The sequence below is a fragment of the Salvelinus fontinalis genome, chromosome 31, assembly GCF_029448725.1.
Source record: "Salvelinus fontinalis isolate EN_2023a chromosome 31, ASM2944872v1, whole genome shotgun sequence".
Taxonomy (NCBI): domain Eukaryota; kingdom Metazoa; phylum Chordata; class Actinopteri; order Salmoniformes; family Salmonidae; genus Salvelinus; species Salvelinus fontinalis.
In genome coordinates, this window is record NC_074695.1 from 22,613,088 (window position 1) to 22,631,660 (window position 18,573).

The following is an 18,573-nucleotide window of genomic DNA, read 5'->3' on the forward strand; positions in this document are numbered from 1 at the left end:
TGATATCTGTATCAAACACTATGAACTCTGATGATATCTGTATCAAACACTATGAACTCTGATGATATCTGTATCAAACACTATGAACTCTGATGATATCTGTAGCAAACACTATGAACTCTGATGATTTCTATTTCAAAAACTATGAATGATGATATCTCTATCAAAAACTATGAACTCTGATGATATCTGTATCAAACACTATGAACTCTGATGATATCTGTATCAAACACTATGAACTCTGATGATATCTGTATCAAACACTATGAACTCTGATGATATCTGTAGCAAACACTATGAACTCTGATGATATCTCTATCAAAAACTATGAACTCTGATGATATCTGTATCAAACACTATGAACTCTGATGATATCTGTATCAAACACTATGAACTCTGATGATATCTGTATCAAACACTATGAACTCTGATGATATCTGTATCAAACACTATGAACTCTGATGATATCTGTAGCAAACACTATGAACTCTGATGATTTCTATTTCAAAAACTATGAATGATGATATCTCTATCAAAAACTATGAACTCTGATGATATCTGTATCAAACACTATGAACTCTGATGATATCTGTATCAAACACTATGAACTCTGATGATATCTGTATCAAACACTATGAACTCTGATGATATCTGTAGCAAACACTATGAACTCTGATGATATCTCTATCAAAAACTATGAACTCTGATGATATCTGTATCACACACTATGGACTCTGGTGATATCTGTATCACACACTATGGACTCTGGTGATTTCTGTATCAAACACTATAAGTCTGATGATATTTATATCAAACTCTGTGGACTCTGATGATATCTGTATGAAACTCTATGGACCCTGATGATATCTGTATCTGTATTAAACACTATGGACCCTGATGATATCTGCATCAAACACTATGAACTCTGATGATATCTGTATCAAACACTATGGACTCTGGTGATTTCTGTATCAAACACTATAAGTCTGATGATATTTATATCAAACTCTGTGGACTCTGATGATATCTGCATCAAACACTATGGACTCTGATGATATCTGTATCTGTATCAAACACTATGGACCCTGATGATATCTGCATCAAACACTATGAACTCTGATGATATCTGTATAAAATATTATGAACTCTGATGATATCTGTATCAAACACTATGGACTCTGGTGATATTTATATCAAACTCTATGGACTCTGGTGATATTTATATCAAACTCTATGGACTCTGATGATATCTGTATCAAACACTATGGACTCTGGTGATATTTATATCAAACTCAATGGACTCTGGTTATATTTATATCAAACTCTATGGACTCTGATGATATCTGTATCAAACACTATGAACTCTGATGATATCTCTATCAAACACTATGGACTCTGGTGATATTTATATCAAACTCTATGGACTCTGGTGATATTGATATCAAACTCTATGGACTCTGATGATATCTGTATCAAACACTATGAACTCTGATGATATCTGTATCAAACACTATAAACTCTGATGATATCTGTATCAAACACTATGAACTCTGATGATATCTGTATCAAACACTATGAACTCTGATGATATCTGTATCAAACACTATGGACTTTGGTGATATTTATATCAAACTCTATGGACTCTGGTGATATTGATATCAAACTCTATGGACTCTGATGATATCTGTATCAAACACTATGAACTCTGATGATATCTGTATCAAACACTATGAATTCTGATGATATCTGTATCAAACACTATGAACTCTGATGATATCTGTATCAAACACTATGAACTCTGATGATATCTGTATCAAACACTATGAACTCTGATGATATCTGTATCAAACACTATGAACTCTGATGATATCTGTATCAAACACTATGAACTCTGATGATATCTGTAGCAAACACTATTAACTCTGATGATTTCTATTTCAAAAACTATGAATGATGATATCTCTATCAAAAACGATGAACTCTGATGATATCTGTATCAAACACTATGAACTCTGATGATATCTGTAGCAAACACTATGAACTCTGATGATATCTCTATCAAAAACTATGAACTCTGATGATATCTGTATCACACACTATGGACTCTGGTGATATCTGTATCACACACTATGGACTCTGGTGATTTCTGTATCAAACACTATAAGTCTGATGATATTTATATCAAACTCTGTGGACTCTGATGATATCTGTATGAAACTCTATGGACCCTGATGATATCTGTATCTGTATTAAACACTATGGACCCTGATGATATCTGCATCAAACACTATGAACTCTGATGATATCTGTATCAAACACTATGGACTCTGGTGATTTCTGTATCAAACACTTTAAGTCTGATGATATTTATATCAAACTCTGTGGACTCTGATGATATCTGCATCAAACACTATGAACTCTGATGATATCTGTATCTGTATCAAACTCTATGGACCCTGATGATATCTGCATCAAACACTATGAACTCTGATGATATCTGCATCAAACACTATGAACTCTGATGATATCTGTATCTGTATTAAACAATATGGACCCTGATGATATCTGTATCTGTATTAAACACTATGGACCCTGTTGATATCTGTATCTGTATTAAATACTATGGACCCTGTTGATATCTGCATCAAACACTATGAACTCTGATGATATCTGTATCAAACATTATGGACCCTGTTAATATCTGTATCAAACACTATGAACTCTGATAATATCTGTATCAAATACTATGAACTCTGATGATATCTGTATCAAACACTATGAACTCTGATAATATCTGTATCAAACACTATGAACTCTGATAATAATTGTATCAAACACTATGGACCCTGATAATAATTGTATCAAACACTATGGACCCTGATGATATTTAGTAGAAAAAAGAGTCAGAGAGAAAAGAGATACATTAAAAGGGGAAAGCCGTACCCATGTTGAGTGTGACAGTGATGATGTTGAGACTCATTGTGGAATCGGTGATGCTGCTGAAAGACGAAGACTGGAAAGGAAGGAGGCAAATAAAACAGTCACAAAGATATTCACATAACCATTGTGGTTATTTCTTTTTCACAGGCACATGGGATGTAGGAAAACCTGTGAGGGGAACTCACCCTGTCTATTTTGGCCACTTTGTGCCTCCGTCTGCGGCGTTTGTGTCTGCGCATCAGCTGAGAGGACGAGCTCTGCTCTGTGGAGCTGCTGAGTCTGAGACACAATTCATCTCAATGCAATATACATTGGTCCATGATACAGAAACAAGGGAAACCCTGAAGAAGGCACTGTGTGCTAAAACACTGGTGTTTAAACATTCAATAACTGAGAGCATATATAGAGTGTGCCACTATCTTTCTCTTTAGATAACAGTACCCAGCCCCACCACACAACATACACTGCAGGTTGAGAGCAGCACAGGGTCAGCCGCAGGGCAGCACCCCTGGAGCAGGAAAAGGGAAGAGGTCAGAGGGGATATGGTGATTTTATTTAGTAAAGAACCACCGATGAAAAGAGAGGAAGATGACATAAAGAGAGCGAGAGAAAGAGGAAGCATCTACCTGCTAGCGTCCTCATCTTCCTCACTGTCGACGAAGGAACTGGACTCTAGCTCACTGCTCATTACTGAGGCACTGTCGTAGCCCATGGCGGAGTCCCTTGCTGTGCGCTCCGACTTAGAGTGGCCGTTGATTCGAGGGACTGTTGATACGAGGGACAAAACAACAACAGGTCAGATATCAACAGTCAGATACCAACAATCAAACAACTAATGTTAACACTTGGATAGAAGGTCACATGTCCATCTTTGACCCATGTGTCACTCCACGGTGGTCTTCTGTAGCTCAGTTAGAAGAGCATGGCTCTTGCAACACCATGATATTGGGTTCTAATCCCAGGACCACCCATACGTGAAAAATGTATGCTCGCAAGACTGTTAGACGCTTTGGATAAAAGTGTCAGCTGAATGGCATACTTTACATCATAACACAAAAGTGACACAGTGAAAGACAACTCAGAGCTGAATGAGCTGATATCAGAGACCAACTGGGCCAAGGAAGCATTTACTAGTAATTCACTATTACAGAAGGAAGCCCAGTGACAAACATGGCATCGTACCTTTACTGTATGTGATGGTAAGTGGACTTGTGAACATCTTTATGCAGTGTATTATCAAATATGATACCATAGACTTTAGTTAATGTGTTATCAGTTGGCAGTGGAAAATAAGAGCTACCTCTGATCTACCAAAACAATAACATCAGTGTCTCAAATTCCCAACACCTTTCTCCCACATCTACCCCCAATACATACAGTGGCAGGGGAGGGGTCCTGTCTCAGCAGGGTGACAGCGGATTGGCTGGAAGGCTCTGGCAAAACGGCGAGGGCGTGGCTGACCCTGCGATCTCCGCGAGCGACCAAAACATTCCAATAATGTGGTGGTGCCCATTACTGACTCAGCCCAAAGGGTGCGCACACACACACACACACACACACACATACACTCACACGCACCACATACACACACCACATACACACACAAATAAACAGCAGAGCTGTATGTCTCAGGTGAAAAACTGAGACTGTCTGATGTCTGTGTAGTGCTCTGTCCCCACTCTCCCAGCTCCTGTCTGTCTCGCAACCCCTGTGAGGAGGACCAGGTGCTTTGCCCAATGACAGGCTGCTGGCAGGCAGACTCCAATCCTTATCTACAATGAAGGCAGTGGAAAAAGACCAACAATTTTTTTTGAATTTGGAGAAAGATACTGTGAAACGAAGAGAGATAACACAATCACTCAACATAATATTTTCTCCTTTTTGCTCATCACAGTCAATGGCAGGTGTCTCACAGCGAGGTATCTTGAGGCATACACCTGATTCATTGGCATGTCATCTACTACTATACTCATTGACCAAACAATTCAAAAACAATAAATCAAACCTATTCTATTTTGGGACACTGTGCTGTGAACTATAAGCCTTCAATGCCAAAGCTGCCTTCTATCCTCCATTACTCAGATTGGATCAGGATTTTTTTCATGCCATGATTTTAGAGCCATAAAGTAATTATCATGAGGGATTGGAATGTCATACGTTATCTGCTAAAATGAAGTTATTACGGTATGATAAGGTGGGTGATTATGTAGGATATAATAAACCATTATGATCGCTATCTATTAGACTGTCTAAAATACATTCACTTAGGCTACTCCATTCACAAAACAGTCAAACTCTTCAATAGAATGTAGTCTACACAATAGGAAAATAAATACTTAATAAGCACAAAAGATATCTATAATAAAAAATGTCAGCAGCTGGATGATGATAATATTAGTTGCTTCCTCGTTCAGCCATATCTAGAATGGATTGCTTTACTAGTATTGCAAAATATAAAATTGCGAAAATAATTGATCACATAATAGTAGGTAGGCTACAGATAGCCTTTGAATTTACTGTTGAAAAGGTTAGACAATACCCTGCATTAACCTAAAATAAAGGACCTAAATAATTTACTTCCATCACATGTATCTACCATTTAACAGCCAGTGGACTACAAACTACCCTATACAGCAATTCCATTAGCGAATTTGATTATCTTACCTCAACCGCGGGAGAGTCAGATCAGAGAGCCAGTGATCTCGTGCGACGCACTGAGAAAGTGAACGAATTGGTAGCGCGAAAATATTCCCCCGCACTCCCATCCCACGGCACACGACTGAATTTCTGATAATCTCTCTCTGACCTATTAGAGAACTGCATTCCAAAGTGCGGCGAGATAGCCCAGCATTTGATGGGATTTTATATGATGCACGAGCATATCTCTAACCGCCACAGGTGATGGTGCCATCAGGTGATTAACAGTGCCAAAGCCTCTCAGAAGTACGAAGCTCGTGCTCTCCCGTCATCACAATACACTCACATAATAGCAAATGTTTCAATGAAAAATGTTGCTAAACACTAGGTTCCAAGCATCTTAAACATTTAGGAATGCTCATTTGACCTCTATACATTTGAACTGAATATAAATATTCTGGATTATTGCTGCCTACATTTTGATTTGGCTATTATACAGTGATTAGTAAAACCACTCTGGAGTCAATACACCTATTGTAGGTGTCATAACAGTCCTGTCAAAGCCACAGCATGATATAGCCAGACAGACAGACAGGGGTCTCAGTTCACCTACTACCCCCCTCATCTCCCAGTGCAGGTAGCACAGCTAAAAGGCCTGTGGCCCTGAAACAGATCCTCTCCCATACCTCCACAGTGTCCTGTGGGCCCAGTCTCCAGCTGTCCACTCTCCTCACCCTGTCAAACACTGCATTATTCATCCATTCATTCTCACATACCTACAGCCAGAAACGAGAGAACAAGGGATATGTTTACCTCTGTTAAAATACTGATTCACCCTGCTCTGTTCATTGTAAAGCAGGCTGCCTTCACACAGACACAGTGGCACTTAAAGAAAGAGGAGAATTCCTGCTATACTACTGCTGCAGTGCCAGGCAGGATAACTTTACATGTCGCTGGATGGGCCTGGGCCTTTAAGTCAAGGACACAGATTGAATGACCACCATGGCATTGCAGCGCTCTAAACAAATAAAGCCTGAATTTGATTATATTGAGCAGTGTAGGGCAGAGTTTTATGAGCCATGAAGCAGTGTGTTCACCATGAGGGACATGCCCTGTTCCCTGACACTCATTTAATTAGTACTAACTAACTAGCAGGCCGGCAGGCAATGAAACCAGATGGAAGGAGGGGTGGAAGAGGGAGGGATAGAGAGAGAGAAAGAGAGAGAGAGAGAGAGAGAGAGAGAGAGATTGAGAGAGAGAGAGAGAGAGAGAGAGAGAGAGAGAGAGAGAGAGAGAGAGAGAGAGAGAGAGAGAGAGAGAGAGAGAGAGAGAGAGAGAGAGAGAGAGAGAAATTGAGAGAGAGAGAGAGAGAGAGAGAGAGAGAGAGAGAGAGAGAGAGAGAGAGAGAGAGAGAGAGAGAGAGAGAGAGAGAGAGAGAGAGAGAGAGAGAGAGAGAGAGAGAGAGAGAGAGAGAGAGAGAGAGAGAGAGAGAGAGATTATTACTCCTCAACAGAGGGGCTGCTACTGGCTGCTATTTCTAGAGAGGGCCACAGGGACATGACACACAGCCCTATTTTCACTTTCTCAAATCAGAACTTAACAGCGTGGCTAGAAAAACAAAGGTTGTAGTGAGAGGAGAAGAGATAGGTTACATGATTCCAGCTCTGTAGTTTGTTTCCCAGTAGGACAGCAGGTACACACATGCACACAAATGCCCCTGTATTACACATAGACTTTACAGCTCTCTCGTCTCTACAGTACCAACCAGCCTGATGCTTTATCTTGCTCATCCTAATTAAGCCACATAAATTAATGAGTATTTGGTTAATGAGCCTGGAGCTGCAGGATCCACACAGCCAGGTTCGCTGTGAACAGCAGATCAGGGGAGGAAGAGATGGAGTGATGAGATAAAGAGATAAAAGGACTGTCTCTGGCTCTATCTCCTGTGGGCATGGATGGAGGAGAAACAGAGGAACAGACAGCAGGGACTATAGGCTGACACATTACAGTAGTTGTTGAATGGAAAATATAACACCAACATCATCACACTGTTGAACCGGGTCCAGGAGTAGGATTAAAGGTAGAAATGAGTAGGAGTGACTATTATTATTGGAAGAATCAGAATTGCTAATAATGATATTGTCCAAAGTGCCATCTTAAAATATGATATTTCTCAAAGCACTACACCGCACACATTCATTCTGAGTGTAGAAAGAGAGGTGACATGTAATGTGCTTAGTTACTCTCTGGACAACAGAATGGTGGGATGAGAGGAAGGTCCCTGAAGGAGGATAGAGGAAGGTCCCTGAAGGAGGATAGAGGAAGGTCCCTGAAGGAGGATAGAGGAAGGTCCCTAAAGGAGGATAGAGGAAGGTCCCTGAAGGAGGATAGAGGAAGGTCCCTAAAGGAGGATAGAGGAAGGTCCCTGAAGGAGGATAGAGGAAGGTCCCTGAAGGAGGATAGAGGAAGGTCCCTGAAGGAGGATAGAGGAAGGTCCCTGAAGGAGGATAGAGGAAGGTCCCTAAAGGAGGATAGAGGAAGGTCCCTGAAGGAGGATAGAGGAAGGTCCCTAAAGGAGGATAGAGGAAGGTCCCTGAAGGAGGATAGAGGAAGGTCCCTGAAGGAGGATAGAGGAAGGTCCCTGAAGGAGGATAGAGGAAGGTCCCTAAAGGAGGATAGAGGAAGGTCCCTGAAGGAGGATAGAGGAAGGTCCCTGAAGGAGGATAGAGGAAGGTCCCTAAAGGAGGATAGAGGAAGGTCCCTGAAGGAGGATAGAGGAAGGTCCCTGAAGGAGGATAGAGGAAGGTCCCTGAAGGAGGATAGAGGAATGTCCCTGAAGGAGGATAGAGGAAGGTCCCTAAAGGAGGATAGAGGAAGGTCCCTGAAGGAGGATAGAGGAAGGTCCCTAAAGGAGGATAGAGGAAGGTCCCTGAAGGAGGATAGAGGAAGGTCCCTGAAGGAGGATAGAGGAAGGTCCCTAAAGGAGGATAGAGGAAGGTCCCTGAAGGAGGATAGAGGAAGGTCCCTAAAGGAGGATAGAGGAAGGTCCCTGAAGGAGGATAGAGGAAGGTCCCTGAAGGAGGATAGAGGAAGGTCCCTGAAGGAGGATAGAGGAAGGTCCCTAAAGGAGGATAGAGGAAGGTCCCTGAAGGAGGATAGAGGAAGGTCCCTGAAGGAGGATAGAGGAAGGTCCCTGAAGGAGGATAGAGGAAGGTCCCTGAAGGAGGATAGAGGAAGGTCCCTAAAGGAGGATAGAGGAAGGTCCCTGAAGGAGGATAGAGGAAGGTCCCTGAAGGAGGATAGAGGAAGGTCCCTGAAGGAGGATAGAGGAAGGTCCCTCAAGGAGGATAGAGGAAGGTCCCTGAAGGAGGATAGAGGAAGGTCCCTGAAGGAGGATAGAGGAAGGTCCCTGAAAGAGGATAGAGGAAGGTCCCTGAAGGAGGATAGAGGAAGATCCCTGAAGGAGGATAGAGGAAGGTCCCTGAAGGAGGATAGAGGAAGGTCCCTGAAGGAGGATAGGTGAAGGTCCCTGAAGGAAGATAGAGGAAAGTCCATGAAGGAGGATAGAGGAAGGTCCCTGAAGGAGGATAGAGGAAGGTCCCTGAAGGAGGATAGAGGAAGGTCCCTGAAGGAGGATAGAGGAAGGACCCTGAAGGAGGATAGAGGAAGGTCCCTGAAGTAGGATAGAGGAAGGTCCCTGAAGGAGGATAGAGGAAGGTCCCTGAAGGATAATAGAGGAAGGTCCCTGAAGGAGGATAGAGGAAGGTCCCTGAAGGAGGATAGAGGAAGGTCCCTGAAGGAGGATAGAGGAAGGTCCCTGAAGGAGGATAGAGGAAGGTCCCTGAAGGAGGATAGAGGAAGGTCCCTGAAGGAGGATAGTGGAAGGTCCCTGAAGGAGGATAGAGGAAGGTCCCTGAAGGAGGATAGAGGAAGGTCCCTGAAGGAGGATAGTGGAAGGTCCCTGAAGGAGGATAGAGGAAGGTCCCTGAAGGAGGATAGAGGAAGGTCCCTGAAGGAGGATAGTGGAAGGTCCCTGAAGGAGGATAGAGGAAGGTCCCTGAAGGAGGATAGAGGAAGCCCTCCTCCTCTCCAAGTGACCTTCTTAGAACTCTTTGCTGAGCTCAGTGCCAAAATGTTTCCATGACAGTAACAACAAATAAAGACAGAAGTATTTCTTCTTAACCAAGATTCTTATGAGTTTCCTGACATTTTCCCATGTCCATTATTCATGATACTGTATGTGTACATGCAGTAAGGATAACATATGCAACAACAAAGAAGAGTATATTTGAATAGTTTCCCAATAGTAAAAACATACAAAGGTGGTTTCAGATCTCCACAATAACTGAGAGGCAGCTATACATGTGCTATAGCTTTATTTTGTATTTTTTGGGGGGGCCCATCCATCCACCACCCATCCAGCTGCTATACTCCATGCATGGTCATAATAGGAAGAAAAGTAGTCCCACACATCCTGAAGTTAAACCATCAGGTGGAAAATAGCCTCTTGGGAAAGAGAGAAAGCGCCGAAAGCAATCTTGGTCAAACTGTTCCATTTACCTGTCACCAGCAGATCTGAACCCGGTGAATCCTCTGATTTGTTTTTGACATTATTTACAGTCCACCCTTTCGGGGTGTTACTGAACAATGTCAGCACTGTGAGGGTATATTGCTAAAATGATGTAGAATGATATTGGGATGATGTGTTATTGGTGATACTGTACCACACATACTGTACTTAGGTAGTTATCCTAAGTGTGTGTATTGTTACTCACTTTCAGTCTCTCGTGCTCTCCTCCGGGCACGTTCTCTCTCTCTCTCCCTACGGTGGCTCAGGGGGGACTCTGTGCCCGTCTCTGTGTCCAGGCCATCCCGACTGCTCACCGCGTTGGCACTGAAATACACACATTCAAAAAGTTGAATAACTGTAGATCCACAATGAAACCAATAATTTATATATACACTAGATGACTGATAGGAATGCTGTGTTGAAGCCACTGTGCCTCCATCTTGGCACTCCTCCACTAAAATACACTTTGGAAGCTATAGAAATACATTTAATGTCTCTATTTGTTTTTGTCACATTTATTCTATAACAAATGATGACTCTGTTTCATATTCAGTCCCCTGGCCATGAGAGATGTGTTGTTGGGGTGTGGTATGTGATGTGTGTTTCACCAAGTGTCATTAATGACTAGATACCCTGAGAGAGATGCATTCTGTCCAATGCTGCCTGGTACTAATGAGGAGGGCCATTGAAATCCCAGATGATTCCTGTGGCACGGGGGAGGATGGAGTGTGTGTGTCTGTGTGTCTGTGTGTGTCTGTGTGTGTCTGTGTGTGTGTGTGTGTGTGTGTGTGTGTGTGTGTGTGTGTGTGTGTGTGTGTGTGTGTGTGTGTGTGTGTGTGTGTGTGTGTGTGTGTGTGTGTGTGTGTGTGTGTGTGTCTGCTCCGGTGTGGCGCAGCGGTCTAAGTCACTGCATTTCAGTGCAAGAGGCGTCACTACAGTCCCTGGCTCGAAACCAGGCTGTATCACATCCGGCTGTGATTGGGAGTCCCATAGGGCGGCGCGCAATTTTATTTTATTTTATTTTTATTTCACCTTTATTTAACCAGGTAGGCTAGTTGAGAACAAGTTCTCATTTGCAACTGCGACCTGGCCAAGATAAAGCATAGCAGTGTGAACAGACAACAACACAGAGTTACACAAGGAGTAAACAATAGACAAGTCAATAACATGGTAGAAAAAAGAGAATCTATATACAATGTGTGCAAAAGGAATGAGGTAGGCAATAAATGGAATAATTACAATTTAGCAGATTAACACTGGAGTGATAAATCATCAGATGATCATGTGCAAGAAGAGATACTGGTGTGCAAAAGAGCAGAAAAGTAAATAAATAAAAGCAGTATGGGGGTGAGGTAGGTAAATTGGGTGGGTAGTTTACAGATGGACTATGTACAGCTGCAGCGATCGGTTAGCTGCTCGGATAGCAGATTTTTAAAGTTGTTGAGGGAGATAAAAGTCTCCAACTTCAGAGATTTTTGCAATTCGTTCCAGTCGCAGGCAGCAGAGAACTGGAAGGAAAGGCGTCCAAATGAGGTTTTGGCTTTAGGGATGATCAGTGAGATACACCTGCTGGAGCGCGTGCTACGGGTGGGTGTAGCCATCGTGACCAGTGAACTGAGATAAGGCGGCACTTTACCTAGCATAGCCTTGTAGATGACCTGGAGCCAGTGGGTCTGACGACGAACATGTAGCGAGGGCCAGCCGACTAGGGCATACAGGTCGCAGTGGTGGGTTGTATAAGGTGCTTTAGTAACAAAACGGATGGCACTGTGATAAACTGCATTCAGTTTGCTGAGTAGAGTATTGGAAGCTATTTTGTAGATGACATCGCCGAAGTCGAGGATCGGTAGGATAGTCAGTTTTACTAGGGTAAGTTTGGCGGCGTGAGTGAAGGAGGCTTTGTTCCGGAATAGAAAGCCGACTCTAGATTTGATTTTGGATTGGAGATGTTTGATATGAGTCTGGAAGGAGAGTTTGCAGTCTAGCCACACACCTAGGTACTTATAGATGTCCACATATTCTAGGTCGGAACCGTCCAGGGTGGTGATGCTAGTCGGGCGTGCGGGTGCAGGCAGCGAGCGGTTGAAAAGCATGCATTTGGTTTTACTAGCGTTTAAGAGCAGTTGGAGGCCACGGAAGGAGTGTTGTATGGCACTGAAGCTCGTTTGGAGGTTAGATAGCACAGTGTCCAGGGAAGGGCCGGAAGTATACAGAATGGTGTCGTCTGCGTAGAGGTGGATCAGGGAATCGCCCGCAGCAAGAGCAACATCATTGATGTATACAGAGAAAAGAGTCGGCCCGAGAATTGAACCCTGTGGTACCCCCATAGAGACTGCCAGAGGACCGGACAACATGCCCTCCGATTTGACACACTGAACTCTGTCTGCAAAGTAGTTGGTGAACCAGGCAAGGCAGTCATTAGAAAAACCGAGGCTATTGAGTCTGCCGATAAGAATATGGTGATTGACAGAGTCGAAAGCCTTGGCCAGGTCGATGAAGACGGCTGCACAGTAATGTCTTTTATCGATGGCGGTTATGATATCGTTTAGTACCTTGAGCGTGGCTGAGGTGCACCCGTGACCGGCACGGAAACCGGATTGCACAGCGGAGAAGGTACGGTGGGATTCGAGATGGTCAGTGATCTGTTTGTTGACTTGGCTTTCGAAGACCTTAGCTAGGCAGGGCAGGATGGATATAGGTCTGTAACAGTTTGGGTCCAGGGTGTCTCCCCCTTTGAAGAGGGGGATGACAGCGGCAGCTTTTCAATCCTTGGGGATCTCAGATGATACGAAGGAGAGATTGAACAGGCTGGTAATAGGGGGTGCGACAATGGCGGCGGACAGTTTCAGAAATAGGGGGTCCAGATTGTCAAGCCCAGCTGATTTGTATGGGTCCAGGTTTTCCAGCTCTTTCAGAACATCTGCTATCTGGATATGGGTAAAGGAGAAGCTGGGGAGGCTTGGGCGAGTAGCTGCGGGGGGGGGCGGGGCTGTTGGCCAAGGTTGGAGTCGCCAGGTGGAAGGCATGGCCAGCCATTGAGAAATGTTTGTTGAAGTTTTCGATTATCACGGACTTATCAGTGGTGACCGTGTTATCTAGCCTCAGTGCAGTGGGCAGCTGGGAGGAGGTGCTCTTGTTTTCCATGGACTTTACAGTATCCCAGAACTTTTTGGAGTTAGAGCTACAGGATGCAAATTTCTGCTTGAAAAAGCTGGCCTTTGCTTTCCTGACTGACTGCGTGTATTGGTTCCTGACTTCCCTGAACAGTTGCATATCACGGGGGCTCTTCGATGCTATTGCAGTTCGCCACAGGATGTTTTTGTGCTGGTCGAGGGCAGTCAGGTCTGGAGTGAACCAAGGGCTATATCTGTTCTTGGGTCTGCATTTTTTGAACGGAGCATGCTTGTCTAATATGGTGAGGAAGTAACTTTTAAAGAATGACCAGGCATCCTCAACTGACGGGATGAGGTCAATATCCTTCCAGGGTACCCGGGCCAGGTCGATTAGAAAGGCCTGCTCGCAGAAGTGTTTCAGGGAGCGTTTGACAGTGATGAGGGGTGGTCGTTTGACCGTGGACCCGTGGCGGATACAGGCAATGAGGCAGTGATCGCTGAGATCTTGATTGAAGACAGCAGAGGTGTATTTGGAGGGCAAGTTGGTCAGGATAATGTCTATTAGGGTGCCCATGTTTACGGATTTAGGGTTGTACCTGGTGGGTTCCTTGATGATTTGTGTGAGATTGAGGGCATCAAGCTTAGATTGTAGGACTGCCGGGGTGTTAAGCATATCCCAGTTTAGGTAACCTAACAGAACAAACTCTGAAGCTAGATGGGGAGCGATCAATTCACAGATGGTGTCCAGGGCACAGCTGGGAGCTGAGGGGGGTCGGTAGCAGGCGGCAACAGTGAGAGACTTATTTCTGGAGAGATTAATTTTTAAAATTAGAAGTTCGAACTGTTTGGGCATAGACTTGGAAAGTATGACAGAACTTTGCAGGCTATCTCTGCAGTAGATTGCAACTCCCCCCCTTTGGCAGTTCTATCTTGACGGAAAGTGTTATAGTTGGGTATGGAAATCTCAGAGTTTTTGGTGGCCTTCCTAAGCCAGGATTCAGACACGGCAAGGACATCAGGGTTGGCAGAGTGTGCTAAAGCGGTGAGTAAGGCAAACTTAGGGAGGAGGCTTCTGATGTTGACATGCATGAGGCCAAGGCTTTTTCGATCACAGAAGTCAACAAATGAGGGTGACTGGGGACATGCAGGGCCTGGGTTTACCTCCACATCACCCGAGGAACAGAGTAGTAGTAGGATGAGGGTGCGGCTAAAGGCTATCAAAACTGGTCGCCTAGAGCGTTGGGGACTAGGAATAAAAGGAGCAGATTTATGGGCGTGGTAGAATAGATTCTGGGCATAATGTGCAGACCAGGGTATGGTGGGGCACGGGTACAGCGGAGGCAAGCCCAGGCACTGGGTGATGATAAGAGAGGTTGTATCTCTGGACATGCTGGTCTCAATGGGTGAGGTCACCGCATGTGTGGGGAGTGGGACAAAGGAGGTATCAGAGGTACGGAGAGTGGAACTACGGGGTCCATTGCAAACCAAAACAATGATAACTAGCCTGAACAACAGTATGCAAGGCATATTGATATTTGAGAGAGACATACAATAAGGCATAAAGTGATTGCAGGTCATGATTGGGAGAGCTAGCTAAAACAGCAGGTGAGATAGCAATGAGCCCGACGTCATCCGGGTTTGTAAATAAGAATTTGTTCTTAATTGACTTGCCTAGTTAAATAAAGGTCAAATAAAAAACACAAATAAAAAACAAGGAAACCTGAAGCTGGTGAGAAAAACAACTCAACCAACCCAGCCTGCTGAACACTGCTCTCACTCTGCACATACACAACTCAACCAACCCAGCCTGCTGAACACGGCTCTCACTCTGCACATACACAACTCAACCAACCCAGCCTGCTGAACACGGCTCTCACTCTGCACATACACAACTCAACCAACCCAGCCTGCTGAACACGGCTCTCACTCTGCACATACACAACTCAACCAACCCAGCCTGCTGAACACGGCTCTCATTCTGCACATACACAACTCAACCAACCCAGCCTGCTGAACACGGCTCTCACTCTGCACATACACAACTCAACCAACCCAGCCTGCTGAACACGGCTCTCACTCTGCACATACACAACTCAACCAACCCAGCCTGCTGAACACGGCTCTCACTCTGCACATACACAACTCAACCAACCCAGCCTGCTGAACACGGCTCTCATTCTGCACATACACAACTCAACCAACCCAGCCTGCTGAACACGGCTCTCACTCTGCACACACACAACTCAACCAACCCAGCCTGCTGAACACGGCTCTCACTCTGCACATACACAACTCAACCAACCCAGCCTGCTGAACACGGCTCTCACTCTGCACATACACAACTCAACCAACCCAGCCTGCTGAACACTGCTCTCACTCTGCACATACACAACTCAACCAACCCAGCCTGCTGAACACGGCTCTCACTCTGCACATACACAACTCAACCAACCCAGGCTGCTGAACACGGCTCTCACTCTGCACACACACAACTCAACCAACCCAGCCTGCTGAACACTGCTCTCACTCTGCACATACACAACTCAACCAACCCAGCCTGCTGAACACGGCTCTCACTCTGCACATACACAACTCAACCAACCCAGCCTGCTGAACACGGCTCTCACTCTGCACATACACAACTCAACTAACCCAGCCTGCTGAACACTGCTCTCACTCTGCACACACACAACTCAACCAACCCAGCCTGCTGAACACTGCTCTCACTCTGCACACACACAACTCAACCAACCCAGCCTGCTGAACACTGCTCTCACTCTGCACACACACAACTCAACCAACCCAGCCTGCTGAACACTGCTCTCACTCTGCACATACACAACTCAACCAACCCAGCCTGCTGAACACGGCTCTCACTCTGCACATACACAACTCAAACCAACCCAGCCTGCTGAACACGGCTCTCACTCTGCACACACACAACTCAACCAACCCAGCCTGCTGAACACTGCTCTCACTCTGCACACACACAACTCAACCAACCCAGCCTGCTGAACACGGCTCTCACTCTGCACATACACAACTCAACCAACCCAGCCTGCTGAACACTGCTCTCACTCTGCACACACACAACTCAACCAACCCAGCCTGCTGAACACGGCTCTCACTCTGCACACACACAACTCAACCAACCCAGCCTGCTGAACACGGCTCTCACTCTGCACATACACAACTCAACCAACCCAGCCTGCTGAACACGGCTCTCACTCTGCACATACACAACTCAACCAACCCAGCCTGCTGAACACGGCTCTCACTCTGCACATACACAACTCAACCTACCCAGCCTGCTGAACACGGCTCTCACTCTGCACATACACAACTCAACCAACCCAGCCTCCTGAACACGGCTCTCACTCTGCACATACACAACTCAACCAACCCAGCCTGCTGAACACGGCTCTCACTCTGCACACACACAACTCAACCAGCCCAGCCTGCTGAACACGGCTCTCACTCTGCACACACACAACTCAACCAGCCCAGCCTGCTGAACACGGCTCTCACTCTGCACACACACAACTCAACCAACCCAGCTGCTGAACACGGCTCTCACTCTGCACACACACAACTCAACCAACCCAGCCTGCTGAACACTGCTCTCACTCTGCACATACACACTCTGCACACACACACTCTGCACACACACACTCTGCACACACACACTCTGCACATACACACTCTGCACACACACACTCTGCACATACACACTCTGCACACACACACTCTGCACATACACACTCTGCACATACACACTCTGCACATACACACTCTGCACATACACACTCTGCACACATACACTCTGCACATACACACTCTGCACATACACACTCTGCACACACACACTCTGCACATACACACTCTGCACATACACACTCTGCACACACACACTCTGCACAAACACACTCTGCACATACACACTCTGCACACACACACTCTGCACATACACACTCTGCACATACAGACTCTGCACATACACATGCACACTCTGCACATACACACTCTGCACATGCACACTCTGCACACGCACACTCTGCACATACACTCTGCACATACACACTCTGCACACGCACACTCTGCACACGCACACTCTGCACACGCACACTCTGCACACGCACACTCTGCACACACACACTCTGCACATACACACTCTGCACATACACACTCTGCACATACACACTCTGCACATACACACTCAGCACAAACACACTCTGCACACGCACACTCTGCACACACACACTCTGCACACGCACACTCTGCACATACACACTCAGCACAAACACACTCTGCACGTACACACTCTGCACACGCACACTCTGCACATACACACTCAGCACAAACACACTCTGCACAAACACACTCTGCACGTACACACTCTGCGCACGCACACTCTGCACACACACACTCTGCACACGCACACTCTGCACACACACACTCTGCACACGCACACTCTGCACACACACACTCTGCACACGCACACTCTGCACATACACACTCAGCACAAACACACTCTGCACGTACACACTCTGCACATACACACTCTGCACATACACACTCTGCACACACACTCTGCACATACACACTCTGCACATACACACTCAGCACAAACACACTCTGCACATACACACTCTGCACATACACATACACACTCTGCACATACACACTCAGCACAAACACACTCTGCACACGCACACTCTGCACATACACACTCAGCACAAACACTCTGCACATACACACTCTGCACATACACACTCTGCACACACACTCTGCACATACACACTCTGCACATACACACTCTGCACATACACACTCTGCACATACACATACACACTCTGCACATACACACTCAGCACAAACACACTCTGCACACGCACACTCTGCACATACACACTCAGCACAAACACTCTGCATATACACACTCTGCACATACACACTCTGCACATACACACTCTGCACACGCACACTCTGCACATACACACTCAGCACAAACACTCTGCATATACACACTCTGCACATACACACTCTGCACATACACACTCAGCAAAAACACTCTGCATATACACACTCTGCACATACACACTCTGCACATACACACTCAGCACAAACACACTCAGCACAAACACACTCTGCACACGCACACTCTGCACATACACACTCAGCACAAACACTCTGCATATACACACTCTGCACATACACACTCTGCACATACACACTCAGCACAAACACTCTGCATATACACACTCTGCACATACACACTCTGCACATACACACTCAGCACAAACACACTCTGCA

The 18,573-nt window shown here is 45.4% G+C and overlaps 1 protein-coding gene across 5 annotated transcripts in view; it reads right to left on the bottom strand.

The window, feature by feature from the left end:
- The window catches only part of LOC129829830 (segment polarity protein dishevelled homolog DVL-1-like), a 77,912-nt gene that overhangs the window by 39,357 nt on the left and 19,982 nt on the right, over positions 1 to 18,573 (bottom strand). For 3 of the 5 annotated variants that reach the window (XM_055891778.1, XM_055891777.1, XM_055891776.1), the window contains exons 4-7: positions 10,353 to 10,471; positions 3,567 to 3,705; positions 3,126 to 3,219; positions 2,944 to 3,013 (exon numbers count right to left, since the gene is read on the bottom strand). In XM_055891778.1, coding sequence (XP_055747753.1) covers positions 2,944 to 3,013; positions 3,126 to 3,219; positions 3,567 to 3,705; positions 10,353 to 10,471 — 422 coding nt within the window. Of the gene's footprint in view, positions 1 to 2,943; positions 3,014 to 3,125; positions 3,220 to 3,403; positions 3,449 to 3,566; positions 3,706 to 10,352; positions 10,472 to 18,573 lie in introns of all 5 variants that reach the window. The other 2 variants (XM_055891775.1, XM_055891773.1) reach the window with 1 other exon arrangement.